We start from the raw sequence: 18,622 nt of genomic DNA on the forward strand, positions 1-18,622 counted from the left end.
CTGGAACACTGGATCATATATGATAAATGGCAACATTGAAACACTAAAAATGTCATTTAGATATGGTGATACAAGAGGCTTAAATTCTAAACCACAACATGGTTATTAGTTCGAGCAAAGCACTTGGTGGTGGAGTGGTTAAGCCATCAGGCAAAAGTCTCCCACCTGGGTTACTGAGAGGGGGATGTCGCATTTCAGATATGGATTTATGGTACTCAACGCAAGATTTGGGGCCTACAGACATGGACCTATGGTAATGACTTGTAGATATTGGCGTATGGTAATGGCCTCTAGATATTGGCGTATGGTAATGGCCTCTAGATATGGGCGTATGGTAATGGCCTCTAGATATGGGCGTATGGTAATGGCCTCTAGATATTAGCGTATGGTAATGGCCTCTAGATATGGGTGTATGGTAATGGCCTCTAGATATTGCAGTATGGTAATGACTTCTAGATATGGGCATATAGTAATCACCTCTAAAATATGGGCCTATGGTAATCACCTCTAGATAAGGGCGTATGCTAATCACCCCTAGATATGGATGCAGATTAAACAACTGAACATGGGTGTATGCTATTCACCTTTAGACATGGTTGTATGGTACTCACCTCTATACATGGATGTATGTTACTCACCTCTAGCCATGGATGCATGTTACTCACCTCTAGACATGGATGTATGTTACTCACCTCTAGCCATGGATGCATGTTACTCACCTCTAGACATAGGTGTATAGTACTTACCTTTAGACATGGATGTATGCTATTCACCTCTAGAAATGGGTATATGTTACAGACTTCTAAACATGGATGTATGGTAGTCACCTCTAGACATGAATGTATGGTACTCACCTCTAGACATGGATGTATGGTACTCACCTCTAGACATGGATGTATGGTACTCACCTCTAGACGTAGACGTGTGGTACTCAACTCTAGACGTAGACGTGTGGTACTCACCTCTAGACGTAGACGTGTGATACTCACCTCTAGACGTAGACGTGTGATACTCACCTCTAGACGTAGACGTGTGATACCTCTAGACGTAGACGTGTGATACTCACCTCTAGACGAAGACATGTAGTACTCACCTCTAGACGTAGACGTATTGTACTCACTTCTAGACGTAGACATGTGATACTCACCTCTAAACGTAGACATGTTACATGGTACTCACCTCTAGACATGGGTGATTCGTACCTCTAGTATGGTATTCGCCTCTAAACATGGGTATATACTATACAGTAATCACCTGTAGACACGAATATGTATTATGGTTATTTAGTACTCACTTGCAGACATGGGTATATAGAGTTCGCATTTAGCCATAGACCTATAGTCCTCACCTATAGGCTGGGTTATATAGGATGGTTATTTGAAACTCATCTCAAATGTGCGAACACAAACATGCAATTCCAGAACTCATATTGGATGCTATGACGTCACTATGGTTTTACGATATCGTAGTGCTAAAATAGCTTCGAAAATCTCTTGATAAGTTGAAAAGTGCTCACCTCTGGTTTCATGAAACTCCAAGGCCACTTGCGCGTCAGCTCCCAGACTAAAGTAGTTGTTGAAGATGGTTAGCGGCAAGGTATCCGTGCCCTCTGCTTCACTCGCCCCATTCGGAACTACATCAATTTTCCACCTATATAAAGTTTGTTTTTGTTTAACGATACCACTAGAACACACTAATTAATCATCGGCTATTGGATGTCAAATATTTGGTAATAGTCAGAGTCAGAGGAAACCCGCTACATTTTTTTCATTAGCAGCAAGGGATCGTTTATATGCACTTTCCCACAGACAGGATAGCACACTCCACGGCCAGTTGTGGTACACTGGTTGGAACGAGATAAAAAAAAAAAATCAGTTGAATGGATCTTCCGAGGTGGTTTGATCCTGCAACGCAAGCACCTCAGGCGAGCAGTCAACCCACTGAGCTAAATCCTGCCCCCACGCAAGTAATAAATATACCACTCATACAAACTGAGTTACCGTAATAATTATTATAGTGCTATTATCTACCATTTTTAAAGCAACAAAGGAAGTACTAGCAATAATGTCAGGTTTTAGTTGTCTTTATCATCATCATCATCATCATCATCATCATTATTAATTGTTAACTGATGGCTAGTGTATTCTGCATTGTGAGTGGTTAATTACATTCTTTTTCCGGGATCAAATGAAAATAACACCCGGAAAGATCATCATCATCATCATCATCATCATCATCATCATCATATTATTATTATTAATTGTTAACTGATGGCGAGTGTGTTGAGTGGTTAATTACGTTCTTTTTCCGGGATCAAATGAAAATAACACCCAGAAAGCTAATGACGTCATTAGCAATTGCAACAGGCCAAGTTGACGGTTCAAGGGTCTACAGTTAGATTGTAGCCTGGTATTTTTTTTCAAGAAATACCAAATACACAGTTAGTTCCGCAGAAAAAAACGATTCAGTTTACAATGGACACAACTATATGGAGTTTTTAGATTTGCGGGTGTTATTGTCTATTTGATGCCCGGAAATGTTTCATTTTTAACCTCAGGCTAACGCCTTAGGTAAAAAAAAAATTACGTTTGCGGGATCAAATAGACAATAACATCCGCAAATCTAAAAACTCCATATGGTTATCTCCTAAGTGTCATTTTCAATAAGTAACCATAGCAAACAGTTTGCATAACATAAGTACGGTAAATATTCTTATTAATTTAGCCAAGGCTGTCTATTAGTCTTGTTCACGTCGGTGGTTAATATCAAGGGCTTAATTAACTAATAAAAGCTTCTTTACTTAGATCAAATTTATAAGGGAATTGTTAACATCAATGACCTTCAGAAGTAGCCATTTCATTACCTTAAGTGACTAACTCACCTATCTAATTGAACAACTTCTGCATCTTCAACACTGCATAAGAATTCTGATATGGGTTCATCCGAGTAGGTCTGAAGACAATATTTATGATTACTACTTTGCAGATAATGTTATGATTCAGATGAAAGAAAATAAGGTATATAGAATAAGACAAATTGTCATGAAAACATGTAATGCCAAATAACTGCACGTTTTATAATATGTTCCAAAGAGGTTTAGGGCCAATCCGTACTAATAAAATGTAGTTTTTTTATATCGATATTTCAAGATCTCGAGATAGTAAGTCTAGATCTCGAGATAATAAGATATTGAATTAGTATCTCGAGATATCGACCATGTATCACGAGATGTCGACTTAGCACTTCGAGGTCTTGACTTACTATCTCGATATATAAAACAACTTCTTTTTCTTACTACGGACTGGCCCCAACGCACCTTCGTAGTGTCATCAGTGTTTCTGCCAGAAAGAAATTTTTGGGTATGGCGCCAGGGAATTGAATGCAACCACAATTAACAGGGGGTATGGGGAGCCCCCAGAAAGAAAATGGGTTACGTTTAGGGTTATCAAAACCATACAGTAATAATAAAAGAAATTAATTTTGTCAAAAGATTAACTTAAAATAAATTTAAAAAAAATATATATGCAAAAACATTTGGGTATGGCGCCATACCCGTTTTACCCTCTGGCAGACACCCTGGTCATAATAAAAATATAAATATTCTGTCATCTTTTGAAAGTATGGATTTTCGTTATAAGATCTCTCCAGCTGACTGCCTTACGATGAAGTTAGTTTCAACTAGTAGTCCAGGCAATCTACTAGTATGCCAAACTATATGGTATACCCATGACAAATTGCAAAAGTAATGAAATTAACATTGTTTTTTTCAGAATTTAGTCAGGAATAATATATTAAAAATGTACCAAAATATAATTAGTAAAAAAGGTATTAAGTTGGTTTTAAAGTTAGGGTAGGTGAGCCTATATCTAGATCGCCGTAGAGAAACGCCAACCTTTCCGCCAACCTTTGCCTCCGGACTTGGGGCTTAATTTGGCTTCCGATCAAACTAATTATTTGTTATTTTTCGTAAATAGTCCGACGCACTTTATTTCGGCAGCACTTCAAAAGTTCTCAAATTAACTGGAGTATTTCCGACCGAGCAGTCAAAGTTTATTTTTGGTTGTTATTTTTCCAGACATGAGTAAAATACGCAGATGCTATTTTGGTTCTAGGTTCTAGACCTAACTTCTAACTTGGCATTGCAAATTCCGCCCACCTCAAACTTCAACAACCACTTCTGCCCTAGACTCAGTCACTGGCATACCCAGAGGTTGGGCCGAGGGTGGACGTGTCTGAAACTCTTGTGGTATATATATGGGCACGTTGATAAGAGTTCTTCGTCTACGTCATTATAAGAAAACTACTCAATTGCTAGTCGTTTTATTAAATTACTGTTATTATAGATATTGAGTTTGTTTTCTCATAGTATGGATTTGTACTATGAAACAAAGTACCCTGTCATTGCTGTTGTCTTCCGATATATTGAGACACTGGGAAAAGAATGTCCGGAAAACTATGCGTGGGAAAGACGGACAGGCAGGACGGATAGGAAACCATTGGACTGAATTAAACAGCTTTTGCACAATGCTAGACAAATCTGTCTTGCATTCCAGACATGCGAATCCATCAACTGCTCTCCACCCAGGGTTGGAGCTAATCTTCAAATTGGTGTATAAAAAGATAGATATTGGTGAAAAATGAGCTTGACTGAAACCTTTTCACCATGTATTTCCATAGTTCCAGGGTTCATAGCCTTAAAGACCAAACAAATTCAAAGACTTTCAAAGACTTTTTTACCTGTCATTTTCAAAGACTTTCAAAGACTTTTACACAGCGGTCAAAGACAATAGAATGCGATAAAAATACCAAATCAATTCGTTTACGTTGCTGTCCATGGCAAAACATTGAGATTTTTTTTACATGCATCATGGCAGATTAAACCTTGTAACTGGAAAATATAAAGTGCATGAAGCTGTAAAAGATATCATCATTTCTCCATGATTTGTGAGAACTTAAAGACTTTTAAAGACTCTTATTTCAATTCAAAGACTTTTAATGTTTTCAAATTCAAAGACTTTCAAGGAATTTGAAGACTGCCACGAACCCTGAATAATTCTACCCACCATATTAATTGTAATCCGTGTACAAATGTGTAGTAATTCGTTTGTAACCCTATTTATAATAATGCTAATATGAATAAAATATTGTTATCCAGATTTGGGCATTTTCGTTTAATTCGGGCAACAATCTGCCTGCCTCGCTACAAAAATGGGAGCCCATACGCCTATGTGATGTGGGACTAAAAAGACATAATGAGGCATACAAATATAACAAAAAACAAAACGAACAAAGAGCAAAATATTCCAAAACAAACTCTTTGCATAAATAATGGAAAGAGTGTATGGACATCAAATCAATATTGCAATGATCTATCAACACAAAACGACAAAAATATTTTTAAAACATCATAGATGTTTATAGGACTGGTTTTAAAGGGACATTCCTGAGTTTGCTGCATTGTAAGATGTTTCTGACAAATAAAATATTTCTACGATTAAACTTACATATTAAATATATTTTCTTGTTTAGAATATCAGTATCGTATATTCAAAGTGTTTCTGGTCGTCTTAATATTTGTAAGAAGCCCAAACTGGATTTTGTCTTCAAATAATTTCGTACGTACAAAAAAAACATATTTTAGGAAATAAAATGAAATTTAACCTAGTACAAATATTAGAATGATCAGAAACACGTTTAATACACAGTCACTAATATTTTATGCAGAAAAATATATTTGATATGTAATTGCAATCGTTAAAAAGTCTTTGTTAGTCGATAATATCTTAAAAACTGCAACAAACTCAGGAATGTCCCTTTAAACTGTTTACCACACAAAAGAGAATGTGCTGTATTCGTCACATTCCAGTTAAAAATCAAATGTTTTATGTGAAATAATAGTGAAATATTTACAGGTGTATCATACGTTTGTAAACATTGCCTCAACCTACCGCACCCCAGTCCAACGTCCTAGCAAGATCGTTCCCTGTGCCGATAGGCAGAATAGCAATAGGCGGATTGGAATCCCAGCCGAGCGAGTCCAACACACTGAGAATCCAGCCAATCGTGCCATCACCGCCACATGCCAGAATCCGCAAATGAGGCAATTGTCTGTACAGTTCTAAGCTGTGAAGGTAACAAATACAGTTGTTATGAATGACAAAAAGAAGACCTAACCACCCGTACCAGTATATACACAAGTTAGGCACTTTAATGCATGTCCACCCCGGACCAAGTCGCTGGTTATATTAATCAGGGCCAGTGTGGACATGCCTGAAACTTGAAAGGATGTGGGGATGTTATTGTCAAAACTGTTTGGACTTGGATTTAATAATGCACTGGGGTAGTCCGAGGGTCATAACCTACCCTTAGTGACAAGTCACTGTCGTAATTCACTGTGGCAGGTACGACCTTGTTAAAATATATATCTACTTGACTGGGTTTTTTTTACAGATACGAGTTTTTATTTTATTGGGCTATGTAATGGTTTTGTCATTTATATTTGAGACATACTAGCATTGCTCCATATGTCAGACGGTTACAGTAACATTGTAAACATAGCCATTGTAATACTGTGAGTTTAAAAAAAGAAGAAATTGTTAGTAGTTGCATTATAAACATCTTACCCGAACTTAGGGTTTTCAACTGCAAGATTGAACACTTGCCGAGGATTTAGCAACCCATGAAAGTCTTCTAAAACCTTTAATCCTTGTTGGCCTCCACTTTTTGGGTTAATAAAAACTATAAGAGGCTTTGAAAGCGGATAACGAAATACTTTAATATTGAACGGCTTCAGTTCGTCTTTGTTTGCCTGAAAAATATTTCAAATACGTTTTAATTAACATTACATTAAGAAATCCATGAAATGTAAAAACAATTCCCTTTACAGTTCAGTTGTCAGTTTCATAAACAATAAAATGTGCCAGAAAATGAAACCTGATTTATGGCCAAAACAATTAATTCTAAAGCAACATTAATACACTAGAGTTACTTATAATGTTGATGGGTTAATGATAGAAACCAATGGCGAACATAGTGCATTAACGGGTTTTGAAATAAGAACAGATGAAAGTTCAGTTATTTATAAGATGGGGCAAATGATCAATATACATGCATGTACATGCGATCATTACCGATAGGTATTTACCTCCTGCAGACAGACTAGCCAAACTACTATTATTAGGACGGCATAAAAGTTAGTGCCCCTTATCCAAAAAACATTTATCATTGCACCAACAAAGAGTACAACGGTATAAGTCAGTAAAATGTTACAAAGTGCTAGAAGATTCTGTTTATTATCAAATTTAGATATTTACTATTATAGTTTAACTCAGTCTGTCTGCAGGGGGTTATTATTACAGAATATTTATCGAACGCTCAAAACATCACAGACAATTTACTTAACTTCCATTTATAAACATTACTTTTTGTATTAAAAAAATCATTTATATTTGCTATGTTCACATCTGTATTTTTTTGGCAGATATTTGATTCTTAAACATACAAAATAAAATGGAATTCATAATATTCAACTGTATGAAGAGAAACAGGACCAATTGTTGACAGGTCATGTCTATATCTAATATATGGGAAGTAATATCAATATAACCGAGTCTCAATCTTATAAATGCATTTCTAAGATTATATACTTTCCAATCCAAATGTGTTTCAACAAGTATAGTTGACATAAATAATCTAAACAATTCATATCTGTCACTATAGTTTATGTCTGTTGACCATTCTTGTAAATATACATATGTAAGTCTTAATTTTAAGGTTGTTAAAAACGCTTTAACGTCGCCTATTTTCTGAAACATCCAGACGTAACCAAAGCCATTACGACATAACACATTTTTCACCTGACTTGCCCAATTCTTGTTTCCTTTACAATTTATAAAGCATTATATATGTTTGCTTACATAATCTAATAGAAGGCAATTGTAACAGACGTGTCCAATATTTAACACATTTAATAACCGTTGTGATACAGAGAGGATATCTGCCAGTTTCTGCATAAACCATAAGATTGGGTGCATGTGAGGGCACAGATAAAAAACCAAAAACGTTTACATGCAAATATATGCGCCCTTTCAATTTCGGTATCCTTAGAAAGACCCGATACTGTAGATGAGTATGTTAGCATAGGTATAACTTGACAATCAAAAAGTTTGAAAAAAAATTGACTATTGAACGTACCCAATTTGTATAATAATCTAATAATCTGAATAAATACACCTTTTGTTTTTGTCACAACATGACGCAAAGCAAAATGCTTACTAAATTTCGTAGCGAAGTTCATACCAAGATATCTTTAATTTATTAACCACTTTAATTTCGATATTTTTATATTTCCATTTTTTTTGGTAACTGACCAGCACCCACCATTTCTAAAAACGACAGTATTTGTCTTGTTCAAATTAACTGTCAAATAAAGCCTTTGATATATTAATTTGATATATATGTTATATTTTATATTATATACATTTAACGCGCCACTCATTGTTACAGGGTGGTGGTCAACCCTAGAACAAATAAACTATTTTGATTTAATTTTGATTTGATTATAAGATAGGGCAAGTAAATATTAACGACTATTTATAGAAATCCAATATGAAAGATATCTTAAAATGACGAAAATGTATACTACTGTACAGTAAAGAGACATTCCTGAGTTTGCTGCAATTTTTAAGATGTTGTCGACTAACAGAGACTTTTTAACGATTGTAATTACATATCAAATATATTTTTCTGCATACAATATTAGTGGCTGTATATTAAACATGTTTTTGATCGTTCTAATATTTGTACTAGGTCAAATTTCATTTTATTTCCTAAAATATAATTGTTTCGTACGTACGAAATTACTTGAAAACAAAATCCAGTTTGGGCTTCTTACAAATATTAAGACGACCAGAAACACATTGAATATACAGACACTGATATTCTAAACAAGAAAATATATTTAATATGTAAGTTTAATCGTAGAATATTTTATTAGTCGGAAACATCTTACAGTGCAGCTAACTCAGGAATGTCCCTTAACAAGATGCGATTACTTGTGGAGTTTTTGTTATCCATGATGGACGGACGATGATATGAGCGTGGATTCCAAACGAGCACTCTTCATCCGATTTCACCTGATAGAAACACTTTTCTATGTGATAAGCTATTTTGCACCATGAGCAACTGATGGATTTAAAGTCCTGAAATAAATAAACAAATACATACTTTGTAATTAAATAAGCAGCGATGGTCCATAAAATGTCAAAAACAAATTCAGATCTTTTTTAATTTAATAAAAGAATATTCCTGATTTTATGGCCTTTGCCATGTGGCTCCAGCTAAAAGAGACTTTCTAACGATTAGAAATGTTACTTGTATGAAGAGTAAAACAACCAACAACACACACAACTTCTCCCCCACCCCCCCCCCCCCCCCCACATTTAACCTATTTTATCTGTATATTTAACCTATTATGAATTTATATATTGGATGAAATGTGTATAGAAAATTTACTAAATGTTGCTGTATAATTTTAAATTAGTAAGTTAGAAGATTATAACATTTCAACAAAAATAAAATCGGCTTAGTCTTATTTGATATTTTGGATTATTTTGACACCAAACATCTTGCGAAACGCTTTATTATGTAAGGAATAGGTATTGCTACACTACCTACAAATAACGAACCCCGCAAAAGTGAATTTCATAACATATTACTTAACAATCAACGTTCTGCTTTGCTTATATCTGTATATGTCAATTGATTTGGGTCAACTATTTAAAATATAACACCGCGTTAAAACATATATACCGTATATATTTATAAGTACATGTATATGTAACTGTATGTTTATATATTCAAACAAATATATCTCAGCTACCCTTGAAACTGAAACTTTATCATGACACACCTGTTCAGGTATTCGTCGATATTTCAGTTTCAAATTATTGGTGTGACTGTCAAACGACAGCACATGAGGAATTATTGTAAAGTGGATATTTACAATGACAAGATGACAACAGGAGCTCTTCATAATTCAAGACAGCTATACACACGATTTCAAATAAAGACACATGGTGATAAGACTATCACATATAACCATACGATTTGTTCGAATATTTTGTGATATTACAGATGTCTGTCTATGATTTACTGAATTTACTTGTAATTTCAGAAATGGTTTTTAAAATGTTACGAAGGCTTCGTATATTATTCCAATTAAATAATGATTTTAATTTTAGTGTGCTAGGTTTCTTTTATAACAATATGGCTTTATAAGCCTTTTGCGTGTGTTCGTTATATTTAAATAAGTGGGAATATTCATCTCCAATATCATTTCCGCGCAGTATAAAGTCTTTTTTCGACAGAGGTACTATCTCAGCGTCCTGTTTCAATAGGCAAATAATGACTGCATGTTCTGAATTTCAGAAGGATACCAGGTAATAAACAACATTTACTCACCTTGCCTGAGAACTCCTGTAAGAAATAACAATACACGATTAATACAACAATCGATCACCTGTTCAGGTATTCGTCGATATTTCAGTTTCAAATTATTGGTGTGACCAATTGGGGGAGTCAGACACAATGACACTTCCCTAAACACGTCCACGGTCATTGGGTAGTTGTTTTGTCATACTAATGTGTGAACGGTTTTTGTAAGAGGCTGAAAACACTTCAGGCAAATATTAATTATGTTTATGTCCGATGGGTCAGTAAAATATTAATTAGACTTTGATAAAATAACAATGTCACAGTTAAAGTTCAAGCTTGTTTTGTTTAACGACACCACTGGAACACATTGATTAATTGATCATTGACTACTGGATGACTAACATTTAGTCATTCTGACGCGTAGTCTTCTCAGGAAACCTGGTGTCACAGTCCGAGGAAGAGTAGGCGTAGTCCTATTAGACATGAATTTCTTAGGACTATTATCCTACCCGGTCTTTCATACTGGTTTATTTTTATGGGTTCTTTGTCTAGGACTTGTATTTCTACCGGACCTAAATTTCTTTTACAGCAGTGACAGAAATACTAGTCTGTCAAATTAATAGATGTCCTTTTATTACACTCTGCAATCTGCACGAGCTGCCAGCAAGGTTTTGGCAGCCTTCTCTCGGAGTGTAATGGATAAGTGTACGATTCCCTTACGATGTCGTGGTTTAAAACATGTACGTGGTATGTATTATGGCGCGGTATGGGTTTAGAAGCACCATCTTTAAATAACAAAGAAAATCTATGACATCAAATGCAGAAGTTTTTCTAGACACGGAAGTATTTTTTATTGATAAAAATAAAGCAATGTTTACAATTTGCCAGTTTGCGGTAAGTATAAATAATAAAAAAAATACCATGTAACTAAAAGTACTATTTTCCGTAAAGCACTTTTTTAAACATACATAAACATCCTAGTATCTCCCAATTTTTACAATGAATTTTATTCAACTGCTGCACGAGACACTGTCGTCTGCTACTAGCGAAATAAACACAGACATCCAGACAAATTCTTTATTTACGTCTCATCTTGTGTATTGATTAAAATAAGAAAAAGAGTTCAACAGTAACAATACAATAACAAGGCCCGTAGCATGGGGTATGTGTGTGTGTGTGTGTGTGTGTGTGTGTGTGTGTGACTACATTAATTTTGGCTTTTTTTTATATAACCTTTACATCTCGACTGAATGTAAAAGTTGTAGCGAGACTAACGGATCGAGATTAACGGCGAGAGTTGCAGTAGCAGGCAAATAAGCTTTGCATCATGCTCCCGGACACCCCAAATACCTCGCGCCTTCGGCGTTCGTTCAATTACACCCCCCCCCCCCCCCCCCACATCAGAAGACTATGCTACAAAAATATACAGCTGTAAAACTAAAATCATTGTACTAAAAATACAAAGACTATCAAAAATATTTTAAAATCATTGTATTTACAAGAAGTAAAACTAAAAACCCTAAAATATGTATATGTCTATACGTACAACAATCTTTGACGACGTGATAAATAAGATGGCAACTTTTGGCTGTAATTTTAACACAAGACAGTAAACCACCCATACGTCAATTTAGTTCTATGGACGCCTGAATTAGTCATCTGTCCTTATTTTACGTGCACCGCATACGATTATGCTGTGTCAGGATTAAACGACGTTCAAGTGCATATTACATCTTTAAATAATATCTATTCAATATGAAATGTGTTGTGGATATTTAAAAAAACAAAAACAACTAATAATCAACAAACAAAAAAACTGGAATTATTGTCAAATTGACCTCCACTCTGTCAATATACAAATAGTGACTATGTTGCTACTGGACTATATGGTTTACATATAACAATAGGGTTAAAATTCCTTTTAATTGTGTTATTTTTTAACTTGTATTATTAATTTGGAATGTTTGGAACACTACACATTGTTTCCAGATCTTTGGAGTTATTTTTCATGAATATTGGTCATTCAGAAGTTATCAAGATGTTCCGCTCCAAAACCCATACCGCATCAAAAAGGTTAGAATATTATAGTGTACACAAGTAAACTAAAACTAAAACTAAAAATCGCACTATATATTAAATTTAATGTTTATATTTTAATGATATTTGGAGTGTTTATTAATATGGAAAATATCAACTGAACTGAACTGAACTTTATTTACACTCAGGCCGTAGTCTACGGCATATGAGGATATATATACATACAGCAGTCAATATAATTGTAACAAGGTGGTGGGTGTACATAAATGTACATAAATACAATAAATATATATTAATAAATACAAAAAATACACAGAATATCAACCAGAGGATTTGAAAGTATTCATAATTAGATTACAAAATATAGAAAGTTTTCTAAGGACACTACATTAATTAGTATTTGTTGAGGCTCTGCCGAGATAAATACCGATTAACTAGACGAGGTTTATATTTTACATATTAACCCCCCCCAACCCCCCCCCCCAAAAAAAAAAAAAAAAAAAAAAAAACCCACAAAAAAAACACCATGAGTAGCGAAATATAGCATATTAGGTTACAACGTTTTGTTATCGTGATTATTTGGCAAAGTTTAGATAACGGTATAACAGCTGCAGCGACCCTGTTACACCGTTATCGACCATATGGTATTTTTTTCATGTATATAGCTAGCTGGTTGTAATAGACATTTTCAACACAATCGATGCAGATATGCACACCCCTCAGCAAGTCACCAAGTATAAATGAGCAGAATATACAGAAATATAAAGTGAATACCTCTCCACAACCTTTACATCTGCCAACTACTGTATACCGAAGGAGCCAGTGGTGACCATCAGGGATTAGCTGTAATCAGAATTAGACACATACATTGTTAATGCTGGTTTTAATTCATCATTTAGGTGTTATTCTGAAACCTACCAAGAGGAAATGTTTTATTTAACGACACACTCAACACATTTTATTTACGGTTATATAGCGTCAGACATATAGTTAAGGATGACAGATATTGAGAGAGGAAAACTGATGTCGCCACTTCATGGGCTACTCTTTTCGAGTAGCAGCAAGGGATCTTTTACATGTACCATCCCACATACAGGGTAGTACACACCACGGCTTTTGATATACCAGTCGTGATGCACTGGCTGGAACAAAAAATAGCCCAATGGGCCCACCGACGGGGATCGATCCCAGACCGACCGCGCATCGAGCGAGCACTGTACCACTGGGCTACGTCCCGCCCCTGAATCCTACCAAAGTGAAGTTTGTTTGTTTTTATTTAACGATGCCACTAGAGCACATTGATTTTTTATCTTATCATCGGCTATTGGACGTCAAACATATGGTCATTCTGACACTGTTTTTAGAGGAAACCCGCTGTCGCCACATAGGCTACTCTTTTTACGACAGGCAGCAAGGGATCTTTTATTTGCGCTTCCCACAGGCAGGATAGAACAAACCATAGCCTTTGTTGAACCAGTTATGGATCACTGGTCGGTGCAAGTGGTTTACACCTACCCACTGAGCCTTGCGGTGCACTCACTCAGGGTTTGGAGTCGGTATCTGGATTAAAAATCCCATGTCTCGACTGGGATCCGAACCCAGTACCTACCAGCCTGTAGACCGATGGCCTGCCACGAAGCCACCGAGGCCGGTGAATCCTACCAAGACACAGGACTGTAAAGTGGAGGATACACGTGGAAACCATCACAACGTGTTATCTAACCATCTTGTGTCGAGCGAATGCGCGCATGAAAGGTTTAATTCCTACCACAAGAGAGTTGAAACAAATGGCACAGAATTTTAAATGGCTGCGATAAACCGTGATATATGCATATCACAGTTTAATCTCGAGGCACAGAAATAGGGTGTCAAACGAAAACATTACAATAACACGTGTACAGTTTTCGTCAACCACATTTTAAATAAAAGCTGCAACCAATTAACAAAATAGTATATATTTGATTGTTTTGTTTAACGACACTACTAGAGCACATTGATTTACTAATCATTGTCTATTGGATGTCAAACGTTTGGTTATTTTGACATACAGTCTTACAGAGAAAAAACACGCTACATTTTTCCATTAGTAGCAAGGGATCGTTTATATGCACCATCCCACAGACAGGATAGCACATACCACGGCCTTTGAAATACCAGTCGTGGTGCACTGACTGGAACGAGAAATAGCCCAATAGACCCACCGACAAATAGTATACCGGTATTTATTTTTATTTTTTTAAAGGTACACGAATTAATTAGTAGCCATTCGGTACCATACTATATGGTGCGCATTAATGTCACAATAGGAATACAGTAACAAACAAAAGCATGCTTCTACAAATGATTAGCACCACTATCTTACCGCTTTGTTAGGATCGTCTTGGAATGTGGGCTTGCATTTTGCAGGAAGAATTCCCTGAAAGCAATTTCAAAAGGTTCAGTATGGTATGTATTATGCGTAATGGTTACATAGGGTGAACGACTTACTGGTTACTTGAAAGAAGAAAACAAAGGAAACGATATAGATGTTACCGGGACTAATGTAGTTAGTGTTGAGTGTGGTTAAATGGTTTTGGGTTTGTTTGTTTTTTGTGGGGTTTTTGTAAATACACATTTGGTATAAACCTTTTTTTCTGTGTTTGCTCTTCGTTTGATTATCAGCCCCTACCATGCACGTAAAGGAAGGAAGAAAATGTTTTACTTAGCGACGTACTCAACACATTTTATTTACGGTTATATGGCGTCAAACATATGGTTACGGGCCACACAGATATTGAGAGAGGAAACCCGCTGTCGCCACTTCATGGGCTACTCTTTTCGATTTGCAGCAAGGGATCTTTTATATGCACCATCCCACAGACAGGGTAGTACATACCACGGCCTTTGATATGCCAGTCGTGGTGCACTGGCTGGAACGATGCACGTAAATATGATAGACTACTAGGTAAACCTTGTAACACGTCTCACCTCTTTTAGCAATGGTATGCATGATGTGTGAGCTATAAGTCTACAGGCAATACATTTCATTCGATTACCACGTTTCTGAAGAAAAAACAAACTCAAATTTTACTCAAAAGTCATTAAAGGGACAGTCCTGAGTTATGTTGCAATTTTAAGATGTTCCGGCTAATAAAATATTTTAACAACTAAGATTACATACTAAATATTGTTTCTTCTTTAGAATATAGGTGTCTGTATATTCAGTGTTTCTTGTTGTCCTATTATTTGTATGTAGCCCAAACTGGATTTGGTCTCCCAACAATTTCGTACGTACGAAAACAAAATATATATTGAGAAACGAAATGAGGTTTAAGCTAGTAGACTACTGGGACGATCAGAAACACATTTAAATATACAGACACTGATATTTTATGCAGGATTTGTATTTTATTTAATTCAAATGTATTGTCCTTGAAACATCTCTGGTAGTCCGCAATATTTTAACAATAACAACAAACTCAGGACTGTCCCTTTAATTTAAAACCACTAAAAGGAAGAGTAATAGTTAATGAATATTTCCTAAGAGCTAAAAACAAAACAAAAACACTACCCCCACCCCCCACCCCCCGTAATGTATTGATACTTCAGCTCCAATAATAAAGCGACTTCTCCGTGAGAATACTTTGTACAATAGTTCTATCAAATAGACCCAGCTGCTTGTTTTAAATATTAACCTGTGCACATCCGCGTAACATTCAGATGTGCCATTGTGAATAATATATAGAAGTAGACGTTCTTAGAATCAACGGGCTGTGTTGGTGCTGTGTTTGGTTATACTTCAGTGTGTTTGCTTTCAGTGAAAAGGTCCAACACCCTGCATATAAACAATGTAAATAATTGTAACAAATGTACTGTAATAATGTAGCTATTTACCCGACAGACTGAATCCAGTGCTTGACAGTACTTGCCCGCAGTGTTGGTGTCCACCCATATATGTTCATTATTGGTCGCTTCTATCTTTACAAAATAGTAGAATAAAATTTAAATAACAAATCAACACAAATGCCATCAAAATAAGTCTCCTCTCTCTCTCTCTCTCTCTCTCTCTCTCTCTCTCTCTCTCTCTCTCTCTCTCTCTCTCTCTCTCTCTCTCTCTCTCTCTCTCTCTCTCTCTCTCTCCATTCATGCATTCATTCATTCATTCATTCTCTCTGTCTGTGTCTTAGTATGCGTGTGTGTATGTGGATATAAATACTATTACCCTTAAAGACAGTCTAAACAAACATTTTGAGAGTACTGTTAAAGCAATACACGTCCGCTACCTGACCCAATAATTTTTCGTATCTCCTCGGGCCAATATAGCCACTGGAGGAACGACACAACTACCATCGGACTTATAACAAGGCCGATATGAAAAAAACCCATTTAATAACATAATGATGCGAAATTTCACCTCAATATTATTTGCAAAACAAAAGTCAGGATTTTTTTCATATCTCCTAAGTTCAATGGTCACAAATGGGTAAATTGCCATAGAAGTTAAACTTCATATGTAACAGTACGTGATAAAGCTATATACAAATTTAGGTTCAGTATCTCAAGGCCTTCTAAAACAGAAGTCTGGAAAACCAATTTTCACCGTGCCTAAGTTCAAGGGCCATAACTCCGTCAAAAATGTGAAATTCGCTATGGAAGTCAAACTTGATCAGTACATGATAGCGCTGTACACAAAATTTCAGTTCATTAGTTCAAAGCCTTCTGCAAAAGCCATCTGGAAATAATATGAGGGACAGACGCACAGACGGACGTACAGACGGACAGACAGACAGGCAGAAGGACGGAGTTCAAACCTATAATCCCATCCGGTTGGACCGGTAGGGGACTAATAAGAGGGTTACGCTGCTAGTTTCAGTCATATCGGCAAGCGTCTTTAACTACTCCTGTTCAGCACAAAAGTTATCATCCTAGTTTTACTCGAACCTCGCACACGTTGCAAGCACAATAGTAGCTGGCAGACTAACACTAGCTCAAGTTAAATTACAGGAATTTACTGGCCAACTAAAACATGTTATGATGGAAACACTGCTGTTGATAGCCACAGAAGCAGTGAGTGTGTGTGTGTGTGTGTGTGTGTGCGTGTGTGTGTGTGTGTGTGTGTGTGTGTGTGTGTGTGTGTGTACGTGCACAGGGAACTGTTATGGGGTCTAGACTGCTCCCATGAAAAAAATATTTTAAAAAAGAACTTTTTCTTGGAGCAAGGGTGTTCGACCTCCATTACCTCCTGCAGATTTATCTGTTTATTTATTTATTTATTTATTTATTTATAAACGGATTAATTCTCACCGTCCAATCCACCTTTAACAAACTTTCATCGACATGGCTCGAGGCCATTGCTTTCCTGTAAGATAAAACAATAAACACTGGTTTAAGTAATATCTGTGTAAACACTACAAATAAAGCGGGTGCATGTAAATTGTACTTTCCTCTGCATTGTTTAATCTTTGGGGCTCAGTCGGTAGAGCGCTCGCCTGGGGTGTTTGTATTGTAGGATTGAACCACCACGGTAGACCATTGGGTTCTAACCAGTGGCCTCCATCTGGTATATAATACGTCGTGGTATATGTTGTCATGTCTGTTAGAAAGTGTATATAAAACATCCCTTGCTGCTAATCGGAACAATGTAGCGGGTTTCCTGTAGAAGACTACGTCTCAATATTTCCAAACGTTTGACATCCAGTAGCTGATGATTAAGTGGTGTCACTGAACAAAACAAACTTTAAACGTTAGATTCAAAACCACAGTGGCTTCCGAAATAATTTGTATAAAATAAAAAAAGGACGAGTTATTCAGCTTTCTATCAGATAACTGTCTCTCTATATCGAAAAATGTACCTTCTATTCCAGGTATATCGCCATGAAAAGGATGATCCTGATTTTTCTAGTAAAAAATACATATATCACGCAGAGGTTCTAGAATACGGTAGCCCGATGCCCGAGGCCAGTGGTTTATAGATTCGGGCCACTAATAATCGCTTTTTGCGTGCCAGATGGCAAGTGGTAAAAAAAATATCTACGCTACGATCATAAGAAAACAAAAGAGACATCTACAAGTCACATCTTTCGATTTGCTGTCACATGCAACATTTTACTAATGTTTTTATTTATTTTGGTGCGATAATTTATTTACAATACTTTTCTAACCAATATTAAAG

At 36.0% G+C, this 18,622-nt stretch overlaps 1 protein-coding gene across 5 annotated transcripts in view; it reads right to left on the bottom strand.

Moving 5' to 3' along the window:
* Positions 1 to 18,622, bottom strand: part of LOC121370822 (diacylglycerol kinase zeta-like) — a 59,535-nt gene that overhangs the window by 36,947 nt on the left and 3,966 nt on the right. For all 5 annotated transcript variants that reach the window (XM_041496309.1, XM_041496310.1, XM_041496308.1 and 2 more), the window contains exons 2-12: positions 17,755 to 17,809; positions 16,345 to 16,428; positions 15,439 to 15,513; positions 14,834 to 14,887; positions 13,246 to 13,314; positions 10,462 to 10,476; positions 9,054 to 9,200; positions 6,624 to 6,808; positions 5,949 to 6,123; positions 2,882 to 2,952; positions 1,517 to 1,650 (exon numbers count right to left, since the gene is read on the bottom strand). In XM_041496309.1, the coding sequence (XP_041352243.1) occupies positions 1,517 to 1,650; positions 2,882 to 2,952; positions 5,949 to 6,123; positions 6,624 to 6,808; positions 9,054 to 9,200; positions 10,462 to 10,476; positions 13,246 to 13,314; positions 14,834 to 14,887; positions 15,439 to 15,513; positions 16,345 to 16,428; positions 17,755 to 17,802 (1,057 nt within the window). In that variant the 5' untranslated portion in view covers positions 17,803 to 17,809. The remainder of the gene's footprint in view (positions 1 to 1,516; positions 1,651 to 2,881; positions 2,953 to 5,948; positions 6,124 to 6,623; positions 6,809 to 9,053; positions 9,201 to 10,461; positions 10,477 to 13,245; positions 13,315 to 14,833; positions 14,888 to 15,438; positions 15,514 to 16,344; positions 16,429 to 17,754; positions 17,810 to 18,622) is intronic.

This window comes from Gigantopelta aegis, chromosome 4 (genome assembly GCF_016097555.1).
Source record: "Gigantopelta aegis isolate Gae_Host chromosome 4, Gae_host_genome, whole genome shotgun sequence".
In the NCBI taxonomy this organism is placed as follows: Eukaryota; Metazoa; Mollusca; class Gastropoda; order Neomphalida; family Peltospiridae; genus Gigantopelta; species Gigantopelta aegis.